Source organism: Oncorhynchus clarkii, chromosome 1, assembly GCF_045791955.1.
Source record: "Oncorhynchus clarkii lewisi isolate Uvic-CL-2024 chromosome 1, UVic_Ocla_1.0, whole genome shotgun sequence".
Taxonomy (NCBI): Eukaryota; Metazoa; Chordata; class Actinopteri; order Salmoniformes; family Salmonidae; genus Oncorhynchus; species Oncorhynchus clarkii.
This window is the reverse complement of record NC_092147.1, coordinates 40,569,130-40,593,135: the sequence shown is the minus strand read 5'-3', so window position 1 is coordinate 40,593,135 and position 24,006 is coordinate 40,569,130. Positions and strand designations below refer to the sequence as shown.

At 43.6% G+C, this 24,006-nt stretch overlaps 1 protein-coding gene across 1 annotated transcript in view; it reads right to left on the bottom strand.

Annotated features, from left to right (window-relative positions):
- LOC139416251 (neural-cadherin-like) overlaps positions 1-23,252 on the bottom strand; it is a 118,791-nt gene extending 95,539 nt beyond the window's left edge. Inside the window, exon 1 of the mRNA XM_071164690.1 lies at positions 22,202-23,252. Within this exon, the coding sequence (XP_071020791.1) occupies positions 22,202-23,252 (1,051 nt within the window). The remainder of the gene's footprint in view (positions 1-22,201) is intronic.
- Positions 23,253-24,006: the final 754 nt, after the last annotated feature.

Sequence of the window (24,006 nt, the reverse complement as noted above, 5' to 3'; positions counted from 1 at the left end):
TTTGAAATCCCCCCACTGTGAGCCTAAAGCCAGGTGAGTCCGGACCGGTCAGCATAGGATCAACACACTGAAAGCTGAGACGACTGAAACCTATTAACTGGAAGATCCATCCTCTGCACACTCTGTACTGTAGAGGCTCAAGGCTTCTGAGATTCGGGGACACACAGAGACATACACACTCACTAACCATAATCAATTGCACCCATGCACACACACAAACAAACACACATGTACGTATGCACGCACGCACACACAGACACACACATACACACACACCAATTAAATGCAATGTACTGCTGACTAGGTGGCAGGGAAGTTATTCTAAATACCTTCACGCTTGTGCTCCCAAGTGGTGCAGCGGTCTAAGACACTGCATCTCATTGCAAGAGGTGTCACTGCAGAACCTGGTTCAAATCAAGGCTGCATTCCATCTGGCTGTGATTGGGAGTCCCATCGGGCGGCACACAATTGGCCCAGCATCATCTGGGTTTGGTCGGGGTAGGCCGTCATTGTAAATACACTATCCTCTATGAATCTAATGTAAAGTCATAAATATTCTTTAGGCTTTTCCTGCTCTCTTTATGTAGGCTGTCTTTACTGTAGTATGTTGAGAGGATAGTAGGACTCCTCAGGCTCTCTCATCCCTCCAGCTGTTAACACCACACTGGGCCTGAGGTGGATTGGGAACAATGGCGAGTTCTTAGAAGCACTATTCAACTCTAAGAAAAGACTCTGAAAACCACTTCCCAACTTCACAACAGAGAGCCAGCAGAAGATTGCGGCTATAAGGAGTCATCTCTCTCTCTCGCTCTAGCTACCCTGCACTCCTCTCGCTCTCTCTCTCCCTCTCTCGCTCTCTCTCTCTAGTTTCTCTCCACTTCTCTCACTCTAGCTTCTCTGCACTCCTCTCTCTCTCTCTCTCTCTCTTTCTCTCTCTCTCTCTCTCTAGTTTCTCTCCACTTCTCTTGCTCTCTCTCTCTCTCTCTCTCGTTTCTCTCCACTTCTCTCGCTCTCTCTTGCTCTCTCGCTCTCTCCCTCTCTCTTGCTCTCTCTCTCTCCCTCTCTCTTGCTCTCTCTCTCTTTCTCTCTCTCCATATTTCCTGCTAGCTATTCCCCTTTATAACCAGAACCAGGGGTATTGTTCATATACCCATTCATCTCTATCTGTTGCTGTCAGTTGGTGTTAGAGGCTTTCAGAAGGATCTCGCTCTCTGTGCTGTGGCAGTGCTGCTGTGGTGAAGGGAGGAAGGGGTAATTTCTGTGTTATGATGGTGGTGGTAGCTACAGAAAGATAGTGATGAGTATGGGGCCAATTTGGAGGCTCCACTCTCAGCAGTGTCCTCGGGCCTAGAATGGGATCATATTGGAGAGTAATGGGGTTGCTCGAAAAGCAGATGTGGCCTATCTGGAACTCTCTGGAACTCTCTCACCTCTGAGTCACTGAGGCAGGCTATGCCTCTACCAAACCAACACAACACAACAGGCTCTAGCTAGCATGTTCTGCCTTAATCTCGGAAACACAGAACCAAAATATCCCGTAAATGCATCAGCTAGTCACAGATGTTGGGAGAGACTTTCCACGTCATTTCAATGAAATTACATAGATGTTGAATTGACATCTGTGCCCAGTGGGTAGTTCTGCTTCTACCTAACCAACACAACAGCTGCTAGCTAGCATGCTCTACCAAACCAAGAAAATGGATTGCTAGCTAATATCTACACCTTTGGACTGTGCCAGGTAGAGAGAAAAGAGCTGTTTAGTCCAACAAGGCCTAAGTAGCTAACTATTAGCTCGTATCTAACTTGAGCTATGCACCTAACTCAATATTTCCGTAGACATCTCCCACTGACATCAGTGCAAGACTACTGTTACTCAGAGGTTGTAATTCCGCACACTTATCTCAAGTTAGGATTCGGGCCCTGAGCATCTTCATGGTGACTATCAGATAGATACATCACTTAGAGTCTATCCTGATTCTGTTTGTGCTATTATGCCAACTCCTTGTCATGCCAAACAATGGAGTTGTCATTGGCAAGAGCACCAACAGATCTGGGACCAGGTTACCTCGAATCCTATTAAACTAAGTCAAGTGATGACTATGAGGCCAAACTGTTTAAAGACCCATCTTCTCACTCCTCACCAGAGGGGGCTGCTGAGGGGAGAACGGCTCATAATAATGTCTGGAACGGAGCAAATTGGAATGGAATCAAACACCAGGTTTGATACCATTCCACTCATTCCACTCCAGCCATTACCACTAGCCTGTCCTCCCCAATTAAGGTGTCACCAACCTCCTGTGCTCCTTAATGGTGTGTGAAATTATTTCTGCTTTACTCATTATATGACTTGGAATGCATGATAGCTACACATTTATGGGGGCTGCTAGTGGATTAATTCAATTTCCCATTCACACAAGCTCATTATCAAGCCCACTGTAACCCTACTGAGGAAGACAGTGAGGCTGAGCAACACTCTGTGCCTCAAATGTTCCCTATATAGTATAATTATTTTGACCAGAGCTCCAAAAGTAGTGCACTACATAGGGAATAGGCTGCCATTTTGGACGCATCCTATAACTTTATCTTTGACTTGGTAACATACGCTGTGAATGCAAAACATTAAGGACACCTTTGTCGTGTCTTTGGCTATGTCGGATTAAGTGATATGGCATGCTATTCCATAAAATAATTTATCCGTAATTAATATTACCTGATTGAGCTAATGTAAATGTAATTAACTAGAGAGTCGGGGCACCACAAAATAATATTTATAGAGCTATCTTCCGAATAAACTCTTAAAGACCTAGTAATATTTTACATCAATAGCAGTCAACATTAATCATCACTTTAATTCAGTCTCATCTGAAAGTTGTACATTCTTGGTTATCTTCACGAACCCTGGCTAACAAGTTGAATCAGCAATACAAAGTTGTGTTTAATTATTTATTTACTAAATACCTAACTAATCACACATACACATAATTAATCATAACTTGATTACAAATTACGTCATAAAGGAAAACGTCCCTAGCGGGCGGAACAGATATGACAGCTTGTTACACAAAAGAAAAGGGGCTGGGTTTGAGTGAAAGAGCGGGAAGACTGGGGACACAGGGAGAAGCTGTGCTATCGTAAATACAGTATCTTATGCATTCTAAATTACCGCCCATTTGGAAAAGGAAAATGCAATAAATATTTACTCTAAACTTCCGTAGGTTGGTGGTAGATGGAAGGCCATGTTGCCAAACCGAGTCCTTTGTCCTTTGAAGAATGTCTCTGGTTGTCAATTGGATACGTTGTAGTAACGTTGTTGTGTGATAGACGGGATACTCTGTCTGTTCCTTCCTAACCCTCGTTTACAGCTGCTGTTGCTAACTCAACAGCTAGGAGGTATCACTTCTGTAGTGAATAAGAGTTCAAAGTTCATACCATTCGAAACCAAAGCTCACGCTGATGTTGGCTTCGTTCTGTAGTTATTATCTGAACCATTCTGACATCGGACCGTCGTCCTCACATCCTCGGAACAGGAGGTTACAGTGCCTTGCGAAAGTATTCGGCCCCCTTGAACTTTGCGACCTTTTGCCACATTTCAGGCTTCAAACATAAAGATGTAAAACTGTATTTTTTTTGTGAAGAATCAACAACAAGTGGGACACAATCATGAAGTGGAACGACATTTATTGGATATTTCTAACTTTTTTAACAAATCAAAAACGGAAAAATTGGGCGTGCAAAATTATTCAGCCCTCTTAAGTTAATACTTTGTAGCGCCACCTTTTGCTGCGATTACAGCTGTAAGTCGCTTGGGGTATGTCTCTATCAGTTTTGCACATCGAGAGACTGACATTTTTTCCCATTCCTCCTTGCAAAACAGCTCGAGCTCAGTGAGGTTGGATGGAGAGCATTTGTGAACAGCAGTTTTCAGTTATTTCCACAGATTCTCGATTGGATTCAGGTCTGGACTTTGACTTGGCCATTCTAACACCTGGATATGTTTATTTTTGAACCATTCCATTGTAGATTTTGCTTTATGTTTTGGATCATTGTCTTGTTGGAAGACAAATCTCCGTTCCAGTCTCAGGTCTTTTGCAGACTCCATCAGGTTTTCTTCCAGAATGGTCCTGTATTTGGCTCCATCCATCTTCCCATCAATTTTAACCATCTTCCCTGTCCCTGCTGAAGAAAAGCAGGCCCAAACCATGATGCTGCCACCACCATGTTTGACAGTGGGGATGGTGTGTTCAGGGTGATGAGCTGTGTTGCTTTTACGCCAAACATAACGTTTTGCATTGTTGCCAAAAAGTTCAATTTTGGTTTCATCTGACCAGAGCACCTTCTTCCACATGTTTGGTGTGTCTCCCAGGTGGCTTGTGGCAAACTTTAAACAACACTTTTTATGGATATCTTTAAGAAATGGCTTTCTTCTTGCCACTCTTCCATAAAGGCCAGATTTGTGCAATATACGACTGATTGTTGTCCTATGGACAGAGTCTCCCACCTCAGCTGTAGATCTCTGCAGTTCATCCAGAGTGATCATGGGCCTCTTGGCTGCATCTCTGATCAGTCTTCTCCTTGTATGAGCTGAAAGTTTAGAGGGACGGCCAGGTCTTGGTAGATTTGCAGTGGTCTGATACTCCTTCCATTTCAATATTATCGCTTGCACAGTGCTCCTTGGGATGTTTAAAGCTTGGGAAATCTTTTTGTATCCAAATCCGGCTTTAAACTTCTTCACAACAGTATCTCGGACCTGCCTGGTGTGTTCCTTGTTCTTCATGATGCTCTCTGCGCTTTTAACGGACCTCTGAGACTATCACAGTGCAGGTGCATTTATACGGAGACTTGATTACACACAGGTGGATTGTATTTATCATCATTAGTCATTTAGGTCAACATTGGATCATTCAGAGATCCTCACTGAACTTCTGGAGAGAGTTTGCTGCACTGAAAGTAAAGGGGCTGAATAATTTTGCACGCCCAATTTTTCAGTTTTTGATTTGTTAAAAAAGTTTGAAATATCCAATAAATGTCGTTCCACTTCATGATTGTGTCCCACTTGTTGTTGATTCTTCACATAAAAATGCAGTTTTATATCTTTATGTTTGAAGCCTGAAATGTGGCAAAAGGTCGCAAAGTTCAAGGGGGCCGAACGGAGATTTGTCTTCCAACAAGACAATGATCCAAAACATAAAGCAAAATCTACAATGGAATGGTTCAAAAATAAACATATCCAGGTGTTAGAATGGCCAAGTCAAAGTCCAGACCTGAATCCAATCGAGAATCTGTGGAAATAACTGAAAACTGCTGTTCACAAATGCTCTCCATCCAACCTCACTGAGCTCGAGCTGTTTTGCAAGGAGGAATGGGAAAAAATGTCAGTCTCTCGATGTGCAAAACTGATAGAGACATACCCCAAGCGACTTACAGCTGTAATCGCAGCAAAAGGTGGCGCTACAAAGTATTAACTTAAGGGGGCTGAATAATTTTGCACGCCCAATTTTTCAGTTTTTGATTTGTTAAAAAAGTTAGAAATATCCAATAAATGTCGTTCCACTTCATGATTGTGTCCCACTTGTTGTTGATTCTTCACAAAAAAAATACAGTTTTACATCTTTATGTTTGAAGCCTGAAATGTGGCAAAAGGTCGCAAAGTTCAAGGGGGCCGAATACTTTCGCAAGGCACTGTACATACATAAGCAGAGGGTGAATTTCAAGTTTGTGGGAAGATAATTCTCACCATAAAAATGCACCTTTATAATAAAAGCATTACATGCATAATCACATTTGAGGTCACTTTTGAGCATGGTGTTTTCTCACAAATGTATTGCATTTTGGAACATTCACGCGTATAGCGTTGTGTGCGCATTTCTGAGCTTATAATGTGAATAAATAGCCTATTAGTTTAGCAACATTTTAAACTAAACGTTCTGATCTGTTGAATCAGCCTCATTGCTTTAAAAAAAAATGTTTGATGTGAGTGGTTATCTTAATATGGGATCTGTCGCACCCCACAACTGTCCTAGACTATATTTGGAATATTTCATTCTCGCACAGAAGGACGAGTTGACCAATAGAATAGGTCAAATGTTGTACTATGGGGGGTAGTAGATTGACATAGACTAGTGCTTTTTCTGTTTGTTAGGCCTGCTCATCTTGTTGGCTGATGAAAAGTAAATGTGGACAGTTCCTCCAATATCTTCAATATGTGCCTTGGAATTGGATAAGTGGGACGAGCACAGTTACGTCCCCAAGATGCCCGTGAGAAGAACACGACCATGTGACAGGCATTTGCTAATGATAATTGAGATACCTGAGAGAACCATGTGAGTGAGAGGTGCTTCAGAACACGCAGCCTGAGAAAGAAATTATAATTATTATATTCAGTAAAGCGGTCACTGGCTGCAAAAGGCATGTATTTTAGGGTGCATTACGGCCACACCAGGGGGATTCCACCAGGAAATTCGAGGCATTATCAATTGCTTGTCAAATTGTGAATGACAGACTGATGAAGTGTGTGCAGTTCGTGCGAGAAACAAAGCAGAGCTCACCCGTTTCATGAAACGTTTTTCAAATCATCATTAGAGTCGCATTATGCAGCCATAGAATGTATTAAAAATCAAAACGTACAGTGCCCTTCTGAAAGTGTTCAGATCCCTTGACTTTTTCCACATTTTGTTACGTTACAGCCTTATTCTAAAATGGATAACCTTTCTTTTAAATCCTCAGCAAACTACACACAATACCCCGTGATGACAAAGCGAAAACAGGTTTTTAGAAATGGTTGCAAATGTATTAAAAATAAAAAACAGAAATACCTTATTTACATAAGTATTCAGAGCCTTTGCTATGAGACTACAAAATGAGCTCAGTTGCATCATGTTTCCATTGATCATCCTTGAGCTGTTTCTCAAATCAAATCAAATCAAATTTTATTTGTCACGTGCGGCGAATACAACACCTTCCAGTGAAATGCTTACTTACAGGCTCTAACAAATAGTGCGAAAAAAAGGTATGTGTGTGTGTGTGTGTGCGTGTGAGTGTGTGTGTAGGTAGGTAAGTAAAGAAATAAAACAACAGTAAAACGACATTTGAAAATAACAGTAGCAAGGCTATATACAGACACAGGTTAGTCAGGCTTATTGAGGTAGTACGTATATGTAGGTATGGTTAAAGTGACTATGCATTTATGATGAACAGAGAGTAGCAGTAGGGTAAAAAGAGGGGTTGGCGGATGGTGGGACACAATGCAGATAGCCTGGTTAGCCAATGTGCGGGAGCACTAGTTGGTCGACCCAATTGAGGTAGTATGTACATGAAAGTATAGTTAACTTCTCTAGGGTAGGGGGCCGCATTTGGAATTTTGGATGAAAAGCATGCCAAATTAAACTGCCTTCTACTCAGGCCCAGAAGATAGGATATGCATATAATTAGTAGATTTGGACAGAAAACACTAAAGTTTCCAGAACTGTTAAAATAATGTCTGTGAGTATAACAGAACTGATTTGGCAGGCGAAAACCTGAGAAAAATCAATTCGGTAAGTAGGATTTTTTTTTTGTAGTTTTCAATTCAATTCCATTACAGTATCCATTGACTTAGGACTCAAATTGCAGTTCCTATGCCTTCCACTAGATGTCAACAGAAATAGTTTCAGGCTTGTATTCTGATAAATGAGGGAGTAAGAGCAGTCTGAATGAGTGGACCCTGCCGTGTCACAGAGCTTTTTCATGCGCACGACCGAGAGAGTGCCTTTCTTGTTGACCTTTTATATTGACGACGTTATAGCCTATTATTTAGGCTAAAAACAATGAAGATCATCAAAGGTAAGTGATTAATTTTATCTCTATTTCTGACTTGTGTAACTCTTCTACTTGGCTGGTTACTGTTTGTAATGATTTGTCTGCTGGGCTATGTTCTCAAATAATTGTAAGGTATGCTTTCGCCGTAAAGCATTTTTTAAATCTGACACCGTGGTTGGATTCACAAGAAGTTCATCTTTAAACCTATGTAAAATAGTTGTATCTTTTCTGAATTTTTATCATGAGTATTTCTGTATTTGAATTTGGCGCTCTGCAATCTCACTGGATGTTGGCCAGGTGGGATGCTAGTGTCCCACATACCATAGAGAGGTTAAAGTGACTATGCATATATTATAAACAGAGAGTAGCAGCAGTGTAAAAGAGGGGTTGTGGGGGGCACACAATGCAAATAATCCGGGTAACCATTTGGTTACCTGTTCATGAGTCTTATGGCTTGGGGGTAAAAACTGTTGAGAAGCCTTTTTGTCCTAGACTTGGCACTCCGGTACCGCATGCGGTAGTAGAGAGAACAGTCTATGACTGGGGTGGCTGGGGTCTTTGTCAATTTTTAGGGCCTTCCTCTGACACCGCCTGGTGCCGTACCAGTTGCCGTACCAGGCAGTGATGCTACCGGTCAGGATGCTCTCGATGTTGAAGCTGTAGAACCTTTTGAGGATCTCAGGGCCCATGCCAAATCTTTTTAGTTTCCTGAGGGGGAATAGGCTTTGTTGTGCCCTCTTCACGACTGTCTTGGTGTATTGGACCATGATAGTTTGTTGTTGATGTGGACACCAAGGAACTTGAAGCTCTCAACCTGCTCCACTACAGCCCCGTCGATGAGAATGGGGGCGTGCTCGGTGCTCCTTTTCCTGTAGTCCACAATCATCTCCTTAGTCTTGGTTACGTTGAGGGATAGGTTGTTGTTCTGGCACCACCCGGCCAGTTCTCTGACCTCCTCCCTATAGGCTGTCTCGTCGTTGACGGTAATCAGGCCTACCACTGTCGTGCCATCTGCAAACTTAATGATGGTGTTAGGGTCGTGCCTGGCCATGCAGTCGTGGGTGAACAGGGAGTACAGGAGGGGACTGAGCTCTTGGGAGCTCCAGTGTTGAGGATCAGCGTGGCAGATGTGTTTCTACCTACCCTCACCACCTGGGGGTGGCCCGTCAGGAAGTCCAGGATCCAGTTGCAGAGGGAGGTGTTTAGTCCCAGGTTCCTTAGCTTAGTGATGAGCTTTGAGGGTACTATGGTGTTGAACACTGAGCTGTAGTCAATTAATTGCATTCTCACACAGGTGTTCATTTTGTCCAGGTGGGAAAGGGCAGTGTGGAGTGCAGTAGAGATTGCATCATCTGTGGATCTGCTGGGGCGGTATGCAAATTGGAGTGGGTCTAGGATTTCTGGGATAATGGTGTTGATGTGAGCCATTACCAGCCTTTCAAAGCACTTCATGGCTACGGACGTGAGTGCTACGGGTCTGTAGTCATTTAGGCAGGTTGCCTTTGTGTTCTTGGGCACAGGAACAATGGTGGTCTGCTTGAAACATGTTGGTATTACAGACTCAATCAGGGACATGTTGAAAATGTCAGTGAAGACACCTGCCAGTTAGTCAGCACATGTCCGTAGCATACGTCCTGGTAATCCGTCTGGCCCCGTAGCCTTGTGTATGTTGACCTGTTTAAAGGTCTTACTCACGTCGGCTACGGAGAGCGTGATCACATAGTCGTCCGGAACAGCTGATGCTCTCATGCATGCCTCAGTGTTGCTTGCCTCGAAGCGAGCATAGAAGTGATTTAGCTTGTCTGGTAGGCTCGTGTCACAGGGCACCTCGGCTGTGCTGCCCTTTGTAGTCTGTAATAGTTTGCAAGCCCTGCCACATCCGACAAGTCTGAGCCGGTGTAGTATGTTTCAATCTTAGCCCTGTATTGACGCTTTGCCTGTTTGATGGTTCGTCGCAGGGCATAGTGGGATTTCTTGTAAGCTTCCGGGTTAGAGTCCCGCACCTTGAAATCGGCAACTCTACCCTTTAGCTCAGTGCGAATGTTGCCTGTAATCCATGGCTTCTGGTTGGGGTATGTACGTACAGTCACTGTGGGGACGATGTCCTCGATGCACTTATTGATAAAGTCAGTGACTGATGTGGTGTACTCCTAAATGTCATCGGAAGAATTCCAGAACATCTTCCAGTCTGTGATAGTAAAACTGTCCTGTAGTTTAGCATCTGCTTCATCTGACCACTTTTTATAGACCGAGTCACTGGTGCTTCCTGCTTTAATTTTTGCTTGTAAGCAGGAATCAGGAGGATAGAGTTGTGGTCGGATTTACCAAATGGAGGGCGAGGGAGAGCTTTGTACTCGTCTCTTTGTGTGGAGTACAGGTGATCTAGAATTTTTTCCCTTTGGTTGCACATTTAACATGTTGATAGAGATTTGGTAGAACTGATTTAAGTTTCCCTGCATTAAAGTCTCTGGCCACTAAGAGCGCCGCCTCTGTGTGAATGGTTTCCTGTTTGCTTATTTCCTTATACAGCTGACTGAGTGTGGTCTTAGTGCCAGCATCTGTTTGTGGTGGTAAATAAACAGCCACGAAAAGTATAGCTGAGAACTCTCTAGGCAAGTAGTGGGGCCTGCAATTTATCACAATATACTCTACTTCTGGCAAGCAAAATCTAGAGACTTCCTTAGATTTCGTGCACAAGCTGTTGTTTACAAATATGCACAGACCGCCCCCCCTCCTCCTACCGGAGTGTGCTGTTCTATCTTGCCGGTGCTGCATATATCCCACTAGCTGAATATCCATTCATTCAGCCACGATTCCGTGAAACATTGAATATTACAGGTTTTGATGTCCCATTGGTAGGATATTCGTGATCGTACCTCGTCTAATTTATTGTCCAATGATTGCACATTGGCGAGTAATATTGACGGTAATGGCAGCTTTCCTACTCGCCTTCTCTGGGTCCTGACAAGGCATCCGGCTCTTTGTCCTCTGTACCTGCATCACTTCCTGGGATGTCGGCCCTGCCGGGTGTTTAGAGAATATCATGTGAGTCTTGCTTGTTGTTGAAAAAATCTTTGTCTAATCCGATGTCAGTGATCGCTACTCTGATATTCAGAAGCTCTTTTCTGCCGTAAGATACGGTTGCAGAAACATTATGTACAAAATAAGTTACAAATAAAGCAAAAAAAAAACACATAATAGCACAATTGGTTGGGTGCCCGTAAAACTGCTGCCATTTCTTCCAGCGCCATTTCTACAACTTGATTGGAGTCCACCTGTGGTAAATTCAATTGATTGGACATGATTTGGAAAGGCACACACCTGTCTATGTAAGGTCCCACAGTTGACAGTGCATGTCAGCGCAAAAACCAAGCCATGAGGTCAAAGGAACTGTCCATAAAGCTCTGAGACAGACAGGGTACCAAAACATTTCTGCAGCACTGAAGGTCCCCAAGAACACAGTGGCCTCCATCATTCTTAAATGGAAGACGTTTGGAACTACCAAGACTCTTCCTAGAGCTGGCCGCCCGTCCAAACTGAGCAATTGGGGGAGAAGGGCCTTGGTCAGTGACCAAGAACACAATGGTCACTCTGACAGAGCTCTAGAGTTCCTCTGTGGAGATGGAAGAACCTTCCAGAAGGACAACCATCTCTGCAGCACTCTACCAATTAGACCTTTATAGTTGAGTGGCCAGACCGAAGCCACTCCTCAGTAAAAGGCACATGACAGCCTGCTTGGAATTTGACAAAAGGAACCTTAAGACTCTCAAACCATGAGAAACAAGCTTCTCTAGTCTGATGAAACCAAGATTGAACTCTTTGGCCTGAATGCCAAGTGTCACATCTGGAGGAAACCTGGCACCATCCCTACGGTGAAGCATGGTGGTGGCAGCATCATGCTTTTGGGATGTTTTTCAGCGGCAGGGACTGTGAGACTAGTCAGGATCGAGTAAAAGATTAACAAAGCAAAGTACAGAGAGATCCTTGATGAAAACCTGCTCCAGAGTACTCAGGACCTCCGACTGGGGCGAAGGTTCACCTTCCAACAGGACAACAACCCTAAGCACACAGCCAAGACTGGAGAGACCTGAAAATAGCTGTGCATGAATGCTCCCCATCCAACCTGACAGAGCTTGTGAGGATCTGCAGAGAAGAAACTCCCCAAATACAGGTGTGCCAAGCTTGTAGCGTCATACCCAAGAAGACTCAGTGCTGTAATCACTGCCAAAGGTGCTTCAACAAAGTTCTGAGTAAAGGGTCTGAATACTTATGTAAATATGATATTTGTTAAAAAAATGTTGTTGTTGAATAAATTAGCATATATTTTAAATTATTTGTCATTATGGAGTATTGTGTGTAGATTAATGAGTGAAACTATTTTATACATTACAGAACAAGTGTCACGCCCTGGCCTTAGTATTCTGTGTTTTCTTTATTATGTTGGTTAGGCCAGGGTGTGACATGGGTGATTTATGTGTCTTGTTTTGTCTAGGGGTTTTGTAGTCTATGGGGTTGTGTTCAGTTGAGTGTTCTAGGTAAGTCTATGGTTGCCTGGAGTGGTTCTCAATCAGAGGCATGTGTTTATCGTTGTCTCTGATTGTGAACCATATTTAGGCAGCCATATTCTTTAGGTATCTTGTGGGCGATTGTTTCCTGTCTCTGTGTTCTCTGCACCAGTTAGGACTGTTTCGGTTTTGCCACGGTTTCTTATTATGTATTTGTATAGTGTTTACGTTTTCGTCTTTATTTAAGATGCTTAACCACGCTGCATTTTGGTCCTCCTCTCCTTCCCAGGAAGAAAACCGTTACAACAAGTAATGTAACAACATTTGGGAAAAGTCAAGGGGTCTGAATACTTTCCGAAGGCAGTGTACAGCCCAAAGTCTGTATCACAACTAAAGTTGCATAAATAAATAAATTAAGCATATAGGAGGACCTGTTTCTATGTTAACCGCTCAACACAAAATAGCTGCATGTGCGCACTTCCTTGGAAACCGCTTGGGGAAAATATCCTTTCTATTTTATTCAGCTGTGTTCAATTGTATTCTTCATGATATAAAATAATGCCACGGAATTCTAAGCAAATCGTGTCTGCTAAATTAACTAGTGTAGCCCACAGCCATATGGCATAGCCAGATCAGGACCTAACATAAGGACATCTCAGAGGATACTATTCTGTTCTTCTGAAATAGACTACATTCTCTTCATATCATGTTTCTTTAGACCTGTCTAAAATAAATGGATTTATTGTGAAGGTGTAGGCTATATTACATGGATTTATTGTGAAGGTGTAGGCTATATTAGATGGATTTATTGTGAAGGTGTAGGCTATATTACATGGATTTATTAGACTTTTAAAAATGTAGATGTTCCAAAGGTCTGCATCAGTGGCTTGTAGGCTGTGTGTGGAAGCCAGGAGATGCTAAATGTGTTTGTTAATTAACGGTCAATCACCATGAGACCGGCAGTTATTTCCTTGACAATCACTGGCTGACAAAATTTCATGACCGTTACAGCCCTACACCTGGCACCTACCACCATACCTGTTCAAAGGCACTTCAATATTTTGTCTTGCCCATTCACCCTCTGAATGGCACACATACACAATCCATGTCTCAATTGTCTCATGGCTTAATAATCCTTCTTTAACCTGTCTCCTCCCCTTCACCTACACTGATTGAAGTGAATTTAACAAATGACATCAATAAGGGATTATAGCTTTCACCTGGATTCACCTGGTCAGTCTGTCATGGAAATAGCAGGTGTTCTTTATGTTTTGTACACTCAATGTAGTGCACCACTACTGGAGCTCAATCAGAGCTCCATAGCTCTTGCTCCTCTATCCCTCTCTCCATTTCCCAGCATGGTGGTGATTGATGGGGGTGTCTAGGAAGCCCAGTCGCCTCCCCAGCCCAGAGTGTACAGGGCCAGGCAGGAGCCACTGAAGAGCCATGCAGGCTTAATGGGAAAACAGTAAGAGTATTGTCCGAGACAGTGTTAATCTATCACCAACACCTGAATCTGGGTTGACGTTGTTGACTGTGCCACGGTAGGAGTGATTCTAAGGACCAATCATTATTGGGCCTGCTGTTGTTGTACTGCATATAAGGAAGAATGTTGAGTCCAACACTTCATAGTATATAATGACATGGCACAATTGAATTGATTGGTATGCAAGAGTATACACAGAACTAGAATGTGTCGGAGCTGCGGAATAATGCTGTTGTCCTCTCATCCCTTTCAATGCCTCACATAGCTCAAACACACACACACACACTATCTATACTCCCCTCCCACACACACACACATTAAGACAGCAGCATGTGTAGAAGTGTTATTAATGGTTAAAGGAGAGGATAAACCTCCCCATTTTCTGAGTGTAATCCAGTGAACAGCCTGTGCTGTGGAACATCATCGCCTCTCACACTTCCAAATCTGCATTAGCAGGAAGCCATCGAGATTAATTCAGATCAATGCTCATCACACAGTGGGAGAGCGAGGGGGAAGTATTAACAACCAACTTTTAACACCCCTGATCACTAACTTGTATGATTACATTAGTGTGACATAAAAAATAAAAATAAATCTATGATTCTCTTATTTACATGGTAAATATTAATATTGTGAGTTAATGCCCCAAATCTATGATTATCATCTATCTCATAGTACAATATTGATGCACTAACAGGGGTGTGTAATGGACTAAAATGTAAATGCATCTCGTATTTACTTTTTAATATCGACACGTATGATTATTTTATTAAGGACCATAAAACGTTTACCAACTAAATTAAGGATTTGACTGATGCAGTCAATGCTACGCACCCGAGAAACCCATCATAAGCAACTTAACATGCATTCATGCAATTAATGATCCAGATCGGTTGATTAAAATGCAATCGCTCTAGCTTCCTGGGGCACAAAGGACACAATAATTAAACGCTACACATCTTGTGAAATAGTCACAATGCGAAACAATTTCAACCTCTCAACAATGTTGACATAGAGAAAAAGTACATTTAAATGGCTTCTCATGGTTTTTATCCTTAGCTTAGTTATACTGTGTGTGTGTGTGTGTGTGTGTGTGTGTGTGTGTGTGTGTGTGTGTGTGTGACCTCTAGCATTACTAATGACTCCAGCATCATCACTATCCCATTCTCCTTCTCAGTGCACCAGACTGTGTCCGTATTAGTCCACAGCATTAAGCCGGACCCCCACACTGACAATAGGGAGAGGACCACATCCATTAGTTCCATAGAGAAGTTCACATGCGATGAGAACATTGCAGAGACACACAGTTAAACTGGGAACAAAGCACACTGAGGAGGTAGTCGGACCCCAGACACGGAAACCATAACAGAAGCATATAATATGTGCTCCAACTGCAGGGACGATACAACAAACGGAATGCTAAGCAGTCAGCCGCAGACACAGATAGTCTTTCAAACAGCTGCCTTGCTTGTGGGTAGGCTACATCACCATGGTCTCTCCCCTTCCCTCTTGTTCTCTCTGTGCAAACACGCGCACACACTGGTGTAGCGGTGCCAGGAAAATAACCTGTTCCTCAGCGTAAAAAAACTAAGGAGCTGATGGTGGACTACAGGAGACAGAAGTGTGACATGGTGAGGTTGGACCCAAGTGCAGAGAAGAGACCAGACGAGGAATCAGTGGTTAAGGATAAACATAATATTTACTGAGAAACGGTAGCCTCAGGATCACAGTACACTTAAAAAAAAGACCAAATACTAAGTCTCGAAAAGTCACTCAGGAAACGACCGCACACAGTAAACAATTTAAGCTTCTGCAAAGAAAAACTGAAACACACCTCTTTTAAAGGGGAAATCACAATGAGTAATAGAAAACACCTCTTTTAAAGGGGAAATCACAATGAGTAGTAGAAAACACCTCTTTTAAAGGGGAAATCACAATGAGTAATAGAAAACACCTCTTTTAAAGGGGAAATCACAATGAGTAATAGAAAACACCTATTTTAAAGAGGAAATCACAATGAGTAATAGAAAACACCTCTTTTAAAGGGGAAATCACAATGAGTAATAGAACACACCTGAGTGTCGTTATTATCTCTAGGATGGTCTCTGCTGAGAGGGAGCATGACCCCATCCACATTGACAGGGCCGCAGTGGAGAGGGTCAAAATCCCAGTTTATTGGTCATGATATCTAGCAATAGCAGACCTGAAATTGTGAGGACCTGAGATGGTCCCGCCACACCGACACCATTATGAAGAAGGCGCAACAGAGTCTCTACAACCTCAGGCGGCTGAAGAAATTCAGCATGGCTCCTAAAACCCTAACAAACTCCTACAGCTGCACCATTGAGAGCATTCTGTCGGGCTGGATCACCACCTGGTACGACAACGGCACTGCCCCCAACCAAACGGCTCTCCAGAGGCTGGTGCGGTCAGCCCAGAGCACGCTGCCTGCCGTCCAGCACATTTACAGCACCGTATACCACTAGTATGACAAAACATTTATTTTTACTGCTCTAATTACGTTGGTAACCAGTTTATAAAAGCAATAAGGCACCTGAGGGGTTTGTAGATTTATATGGCGAATATACCACAAACCCCCTCGTGCCTTATTGCCTAAGAATATATCCATATATTACATTTGTAGTCGTTCTGACATTTTTTACGTCTTGTCTATAGTTTTTTATGATTTGATTATTTGTGTGACATTTTATTGCACTGGGATGAGCTGATAACACAAGCATTTTACTGCACCCACTATAACATCTGCTAAACTGTGTGCGTGACCAACAAACGTTGATGTCCTACTCTCTGATAATATCAATGCTTACACCCTTTGATGGACATGGTTTTAACAACCTCTCATTCAAACTGAGACAAGTTCCCAGTACCTTCATTGTGCTGCCAATAGCTTCTAGTGATGCTTTGTTTTGATAACCAGACAGACTTTGAGCCAGCTTCAAATATCTCCCTTCAATCTTCAATCAAACTGCCATTTCATCCCATATAACACAACACAGCACGTTACCCAATTATTGCAATTATATATTTTTTAGCCCTTACTGAAATTCCCATTAAAACTTTTCACGCAGAAACTCTGTCAGCCATTTCTCCGCAGCAACGTCTTTGTCCACAAACACTAAAACTTCCGGAGCTGTTTCTATACCCTGTGTTGTGTTTTTTTTAATCAGCTCTTCTCAGGGGCTGAAGGTTGAGCCACAGCCATTGTTATCCCCAGTTAATTGGGTCAGTTGATGGTTCAAAAGGTAGAACAATGCAGTACAATACACTGTAGATACAGTGCCTTCAGAAAGTATTCACACCCCTTGTCTTCTTCTTCTTCTTTCACAAATGTATGAAAAATAAAGCCCTAACATATCTTGATTACGTAAATATTACATCCCCTGACTCAATATGTCTTAGAAGCACCTTTGGCAGCGATTACAGCTGTGAGTTTTTCTGGGTAAGTCTCTAAGAGCTTTGTACACCTGGATTGTACAATATTTGCGCATGATAATTTTTTTCATTCTTCAAGTGCTGTTAAGTTGGTTGATAATCAATGCTAGACAGCCATTTTCAAGTCTTGCCATTGATATTCAAGCCGATTTAAGTCAAAACTGTAACTAGGACACTCGGAACATTCAATGTCTTCTTGGTAAGCAACTCCAGTTTATATTCGGCCTTGTGTTTAAAGTTATTGTCCTGCTGAAAGGTGAATTTGTCTACCTGCTGAAAGGTGAATTTTGCCTGTGCTTAGCTCCATTCCGTTTATTTTTTATCCTTAAAATCGCCCTAGTCCTTAATATTAATAACATTCCACCCATGAGGCCACTAGTCATTTAACTGCAGGAAAGGGCTACAGCGATGTTCGGGATTGGAACATAACAGAAGAATGCTTGCTTAATCAATAGCAGCAAATCGATTCTAGCCTACAGGGGAAACGCCAACAGGGAGTATGTTACGGTGACGCTACAGGGGAAACGCCAACAGGGAGTATGTTACCGTGACGCTACAGGGGAAACGCCAACAGGGAGTATGTTACCGTGACGCTACAGGGGAAACGCCAACAGGGAGTATGTTACTGTGATGCTACAGGGGAAACGCCAACAGGGAGTATGTTACGGTGACGCTACAGGGGAAATGCCAACAGGGAGTATGTTACCGTGACGCTACAGGGGAAACGCCAACAGGGAGTATGTTACAGTGACGCTACAGGGGAAATGCCAACAGGGAGTATGTTACCGTGACGCTACAGGGGAAACGCCAACAGGGAGTATGTTACCGTGACGCTACAGGGGAAACGCCAACAGGGAGTATGTTACGGTGATGCTACAGGGGAAACGCCAACAGGGAGTATGTTACGGTGACGCTACAGGGGAAATGCCAACAGGGAGTATGTTACCGTGACGCTACAGGGGAAACGCCAACAGGGAGTATGTTACAGTGACGCTACAGGGGAAATGCCAACAGGGAGTATGTTACCGTGACGCTACAGGGGAAACGCCAACAGGGAGTATGATACAGTGACGCTACAGGGGAAACGCCAACAGGGAGTATGTTACAGTGACGCTATAGGGGAAACGCCAACAGGGAGTATGTTACGGTGACGCTACAGGGGAAACACAAACAGGGAGTATGTTACAGTGACGCTACAGGGGAAACGCAAACAGGGAGTATGTTACCGTGACGCTATAGGGGAAACGCCAACAGGGAGTATGTTACCGTGACGCTACAGGGGAAACGCCAACAGGGAGTATGTTACGGTGACGCTACAGGGGAAACGCCAACAGGGAGTATGTTACGGTGACGCTACAGGGGAAACGCCAACAGGGAGTATGTTACAGTGACGCTACAGGGGAAACGCCAACAGGGAGTATGTTACCGTGACGCTATAGGGGAAACGCCAACAGGGAGTATGTTACCGTGACGCTACAGGGGAAACGCCAACAGGGAGTATGTTACGGTGACGCTACAGGGGAAACGCCAACAGGGAGTATGTTACGGTGACGCTACAGGGGAAATGCCAACAGGGAGTATGTTACAGTGACGCTATTGGGGAAACGCCAACAGGGAGTGTGTTACAGTGACGCTACAGGGGAAACGCCAACAGGGAGTATGTTACGGTGACGCTACAGGGGAAACGCAAACAGGGAGTATGTTACGGTGATGCTACAGGGGAAACGCCAACAGGGAGTATGTTACGGTGACGCTACAGGGGAAACGCCAACAGGGAGTATGTTACGGTGACGCTACAGGGGAAACGCCAACAGGGAGTATGTTACCGTGACGCTGAGGCGAAACTGATCTCAGTAAACAAAGATATTTCTGGAATGACAGATAGAGGTTGTGGCTCTACAAAGTCTTTCTCATGAATAGTTCACCTCTATCACCTCAATCTGTCAACTCCATTCCAAAATAACAGAAGTATAGTAGAGCATTAGACAAATCGAACAATAGACAGGATCTTATGAATGCATTGACAATGTACTTCAAGCAGAAAGGAGCTATGAATGTGAAAACTAGGGCCCACCACAGAGAGGTGAACATAAATACGAACACACACGGGCGTGTGCGAACACACGCACTCACACGGCGCACGCACACGCAAACACACACCAGCCACAGCTGGAGTTTCTTTACAAATTGAATAAATGCAGATGGCATGGCATTCTGAAATTGTTTTCCATATTAAATATACAGCCCCAGATTCACAAATTACACATGAAATAAGATCAGGTCTCATTCCAATTCATTTCACATCACAGGGGGAATATGCTAATGTTTAGTTGGGGGAGAGGCAGTGAGAAAATGGGAAATTGGATTAAATACAGCCTGAGGCAACTAGGGAAGAGGATGACTAGAACTAGAGAACTCGCATTTTCTGACAAACAGGCTGAGCTCAGGTGCCGTACGAATCAAGCATCAAGGAGTGCTGATCTAGGATCAGGTCCCTCGCTGTCCATGTAATTTGATTAATTGTGATCCAGAAGGAATTACTGATCCTAAATCAGCACTCCTACTCTGAAACGCTTGATAAATAGGAGCCTGTGTGATTGCTATGAGCTAAAACACAGCTCCACGTCTCCATTCCAAACCACTACCACCCTGCCCACAGATGTAAAAACAAAAAAAAGGCAGGGGAATCACTCCAGTCCAATTTGCTCAATATTTCTCAAATCTCCTGCCCCTTCCAATACGATAAACAGATTTCAACACAGGGGCAGGAAAAAGTCCTAGTCAAAGAGAATCAGCTAATACATTCTGTTCTGTGAAACTAAGCTACTAATGCCGATGGCCTTTGTGGAAACCAAATCTTTAGACAGGACTAATGGAGAGTTCCCTTAGCCTCTATCCAACACGACACCTTAACAGTGTCTATCATGATGACCTAATTCACTGGCTTCTCCTGCAGTCTCCCTCTGCTGATTCCACAGCTGCTAGTGTAGAGGTGACAGAGAGAGAGACTACAGTACCATGGACAGCTCACTCTCTCCTGGATCTCATAGGGCTGTCTGGGGTGTAGACAAGAGGCCACTGGGCCACATGCTAACTTTAGCCACACCAGTCACCTAATATCCCTATGGGCCTCTATGCTATAGATACTTGTTTCACCACACAGCCATATTGGCGAACCAAAGCAAACCACATGCAGTAGAGAATACTAAAGTTGAAGGACTGTTGGTGCAAAACACACATCAAATGAAATACAGCAGAAAATGTGTTTAAACACAAAAAGAGGTATGTTTGATGGGTAGTCCGCTTTTGAAAGGATAAAAAAAAAGACCAGCCCACAAAAGAAGCAGAAATTACTGTCTGGCAAGCAAGTCATAAGAAATTGCTCATCTTTAATCAGGCAAGTTGGCAAATGAATAGTCCTCGCCTCACAACATCAATATATAGGAGGATTCATATGTTCTCAAGAAAGAAAGAATTGTGAATTGATTTTCTCAGAAAACATTGGGTTGCATGAACATTATTCATTCCCAAGAAAGAATTGTGATTTTGGTACAAATTTGCATCCGTCCTATACATACACACAGACACTTACACATCAATGAACACATGCTGTGCATTGAACAACAATAGGCTATTCTAACAAAATCCCTACAAGTTTTTCACATGAACATCATTGAACACTGGGCACACTGGAAAACTGGCACGACAACCAAAATATATTATTATTGGCCCCTGTCCCAACACTGGAAGCAATAAAATCTCTCACACGCTTCTGTGCATCACAATCAAACACTGGCACTATAAAACCAAAGCAAATCATTGGCCACAGTGCCAAGTTCCAACATCATCTCTGTAAGGGCCCCAACTCTAGGGGCCCTAACACTAGGGGCCACACAACAACTGTCAACACAATTACACTGCAGGGTTTCACATAATTTCTCTCTCCCTTCAAGAATGCCAGAGGTTGTTTCCTGAGTGCGGCATGCAGTGCCTCTCCAAATCCCTGGGAGGGAGTGAGCGAATGAGAGGAGGATTAAAGGTCTAATGCCAGCAGATGAGAAAGAGAGAGTGAGAGAGATGGATGGAGAGATGGGCAGAGAAAGAGAGAGACAGAGAGAGAGAGAGAGAGAGATGGATGGAGAGATTGGGAGAGAAATAGAGAAAGAGAGAGTAAGAGAGATGGATGGGAGAGATGGGGAGAGAAAGAGAGAAAGATAGAGTGAGAGAGATGGATGTAGAGATGGGGAGAGAAAGAGATAAAGAGAGAGCGAGAGAGATGGATGGAGAGATAGGGAGAGAAAGAGAGAGCGAGAGAGTGAGAGAGAGAGATGGATGGATGGATAGATAGATGGAGAGAGAGAGAAAGAGAGAGAAAGGGAGCGAGAGAGAGAGAGAGACATCACACTGGATCTCCAATCCAAAAGGATTAATGTTGGAAACAACTTCACAGCCGAGTCTACGTAGAGTATGTCTATGGAGGCCATAACTCTCTGCTCACTGGAGTTTATTTAAGAAATCAATGAATAAGTCAGTTATACCCAGCAGTTATTTAGCCATAATTAAAATATCTGTTAAAAGTTCATATAGCTGTTAGAGTTACACATAAACATGAGGTTCATAATATCAATGTATGAGCATGTCATAATGACAAATAATCTGTGTACATTCCTCACACTGAAGCAGGTAATGTGATACATTGTCACGTGTACCTGTTGAATGTATTGTAGCTAGTCCGCTCTAAAAGGTTTTTTATTATGCTCTCTTGGGGCATTACTGAGGGATGGTGACTGCAGGGAGACTTGTAATTCAGCTATCCAGATGGTCGTAAAATCCTGCGCTATTAAGTGCCATATAATGCATGCGTAATAGCCGTTTTTCCATTACATTATGGAATTACCACTCTGCACATATCGCACAGGAGACATGCACCCAGTTAAGTGCAGATTTAGTACATAGTACACACCTCGTTCATCTTGTATTTTGACAGTGATTTCGATGAACGGTTCAGTCTCCCTGTCCAGGCGCATGGCTATCACGATGTCTCCACTCTCCTTTCCCACGTTGATTGGAGTAATATCTGTCTTCGGATAAACCAGCTCAAAGGAGGCTGCCTGAAACCTGGCTGGGCTCAGGCTCATAACGATAGAACCGATGCTTGCATCTTCGGAGACATTGAGGAAGACCATGCTACCAGAGTCCAACAATGCCCTATGCATCCGCCCTGCCCTACCCAGGCTGCCCAACTCCCCTGGCTGGCCTGGGCGCAGTGGGCACCACTGTCGTGGGGTAACCGTGATCTCAACACCCTTACTGATTCTGCAGGGCCAACCATGGTCTTTAGCAAAAACATAGAACTTGATTGCAGATGGGAGGCCCAGTAGGGAGTCCATCAGCAAAACTTCGCCAGTCTTTGGTACCACATAGAAACTGCCGTTTTTGGGAACAGGGAAGTACGTCAACTCTGCGTTCTTTCCACTGTCCGCATCAAGCGCTTCCATCGTGTAAACCACAGACCGGAGTGGAGTCGCGTCATTCAAAGTTAATTTCAAGTCTGCATTGCGAAAAGTGGGTTCGTGGTCGTTGGTGTCCAAAACATCCACTTTCACCGACGCAACCTGAAAGGCAACATGGCCCGCTGAAACGCATGTTTCGCAACACAAACTTACACTCAGTAGGTATTCGAAGCGCTCTTCCCTGTCCAAAATCCTGGAAGTTTTAAGCAATATATTTCCCTGTTTATGGTGGGCAAAGACGTGGAAATCCTCGCTGCCATTCCCATAGAGTTTCAAGTGCATTCCCGATTCTGGACACCATTTTTGCGCGTTGATGCGCTTCACAGGAATGCTTAGTCCATTCACTTTTGATGCCTTCGGCGAGTTCTCAAATACATGCCCATGAAAGAAAGGCAGTCTATCATCCGTTTTATATCCAAAAACAAACAGACAGTAAGTCAATAAAATATACAAAATCATGGTGGTAACAAGTTGTACCACCGAATGGTTCAGGAGTTTCATGTATGACAGCAAATCAATGAAAGGCAAAAATAAAATGCCCCCGTCTGGTAAAATCAAAAAGCTGTCACATATTTGTCCGATGTCTCCTCCGTGAATTAACCTGGGTCTACTGAACTTTCACCTTAGTATCCGGTGAGATCTTCCGACTGTCTGTCGCTGTTCCATGCAGCACTACGTGCAATCCACCGCTGCAGGCAGTTACTGGTTGCTCGCTACCAGCAGCGTTCAGCCCTGGCGTGCTGGACAGCGCCAAGCGCGGGGGCGTGGCGCATAGGGACGGAATTCTCGGAGAACCCAACCCCATGTGACCGCCTGGTATCTGCTTGCATCCTGGGATCTAGTCCGTTCCACTGCGGTTAAGAAGTCTGTGACCAAATAAACTACTTGTGCAAACATGAACCATTGAGCACTCTCAGTTATTGATCTCCACTCTTTAGCCCGAAGATTTAGCAAGAGTCAAATACAGACGGTGAAGCAGTTCTCTCCTGGCACAGTCAATTCCAACTCAGATATTCAATGTCTTGTGGAAAGCTAGGAACATGACACATGGTAGAGACAATATGAATGGACAACATAGTGGCAAATTAGGAGTCAATGTTAGGCTGCTGTAAATGAGAACTCAAACAAAAATACTTGTATTGTGAGATGCAGCCTTTTATTAGAGTGAGAAAAGGGCTTTGCAAACTGGGCAGTAGCTCTGTGCTGCCTGTGTTCTGTGTTCAGCAGTGTGAACAATCAACACTGTCACTGGTCC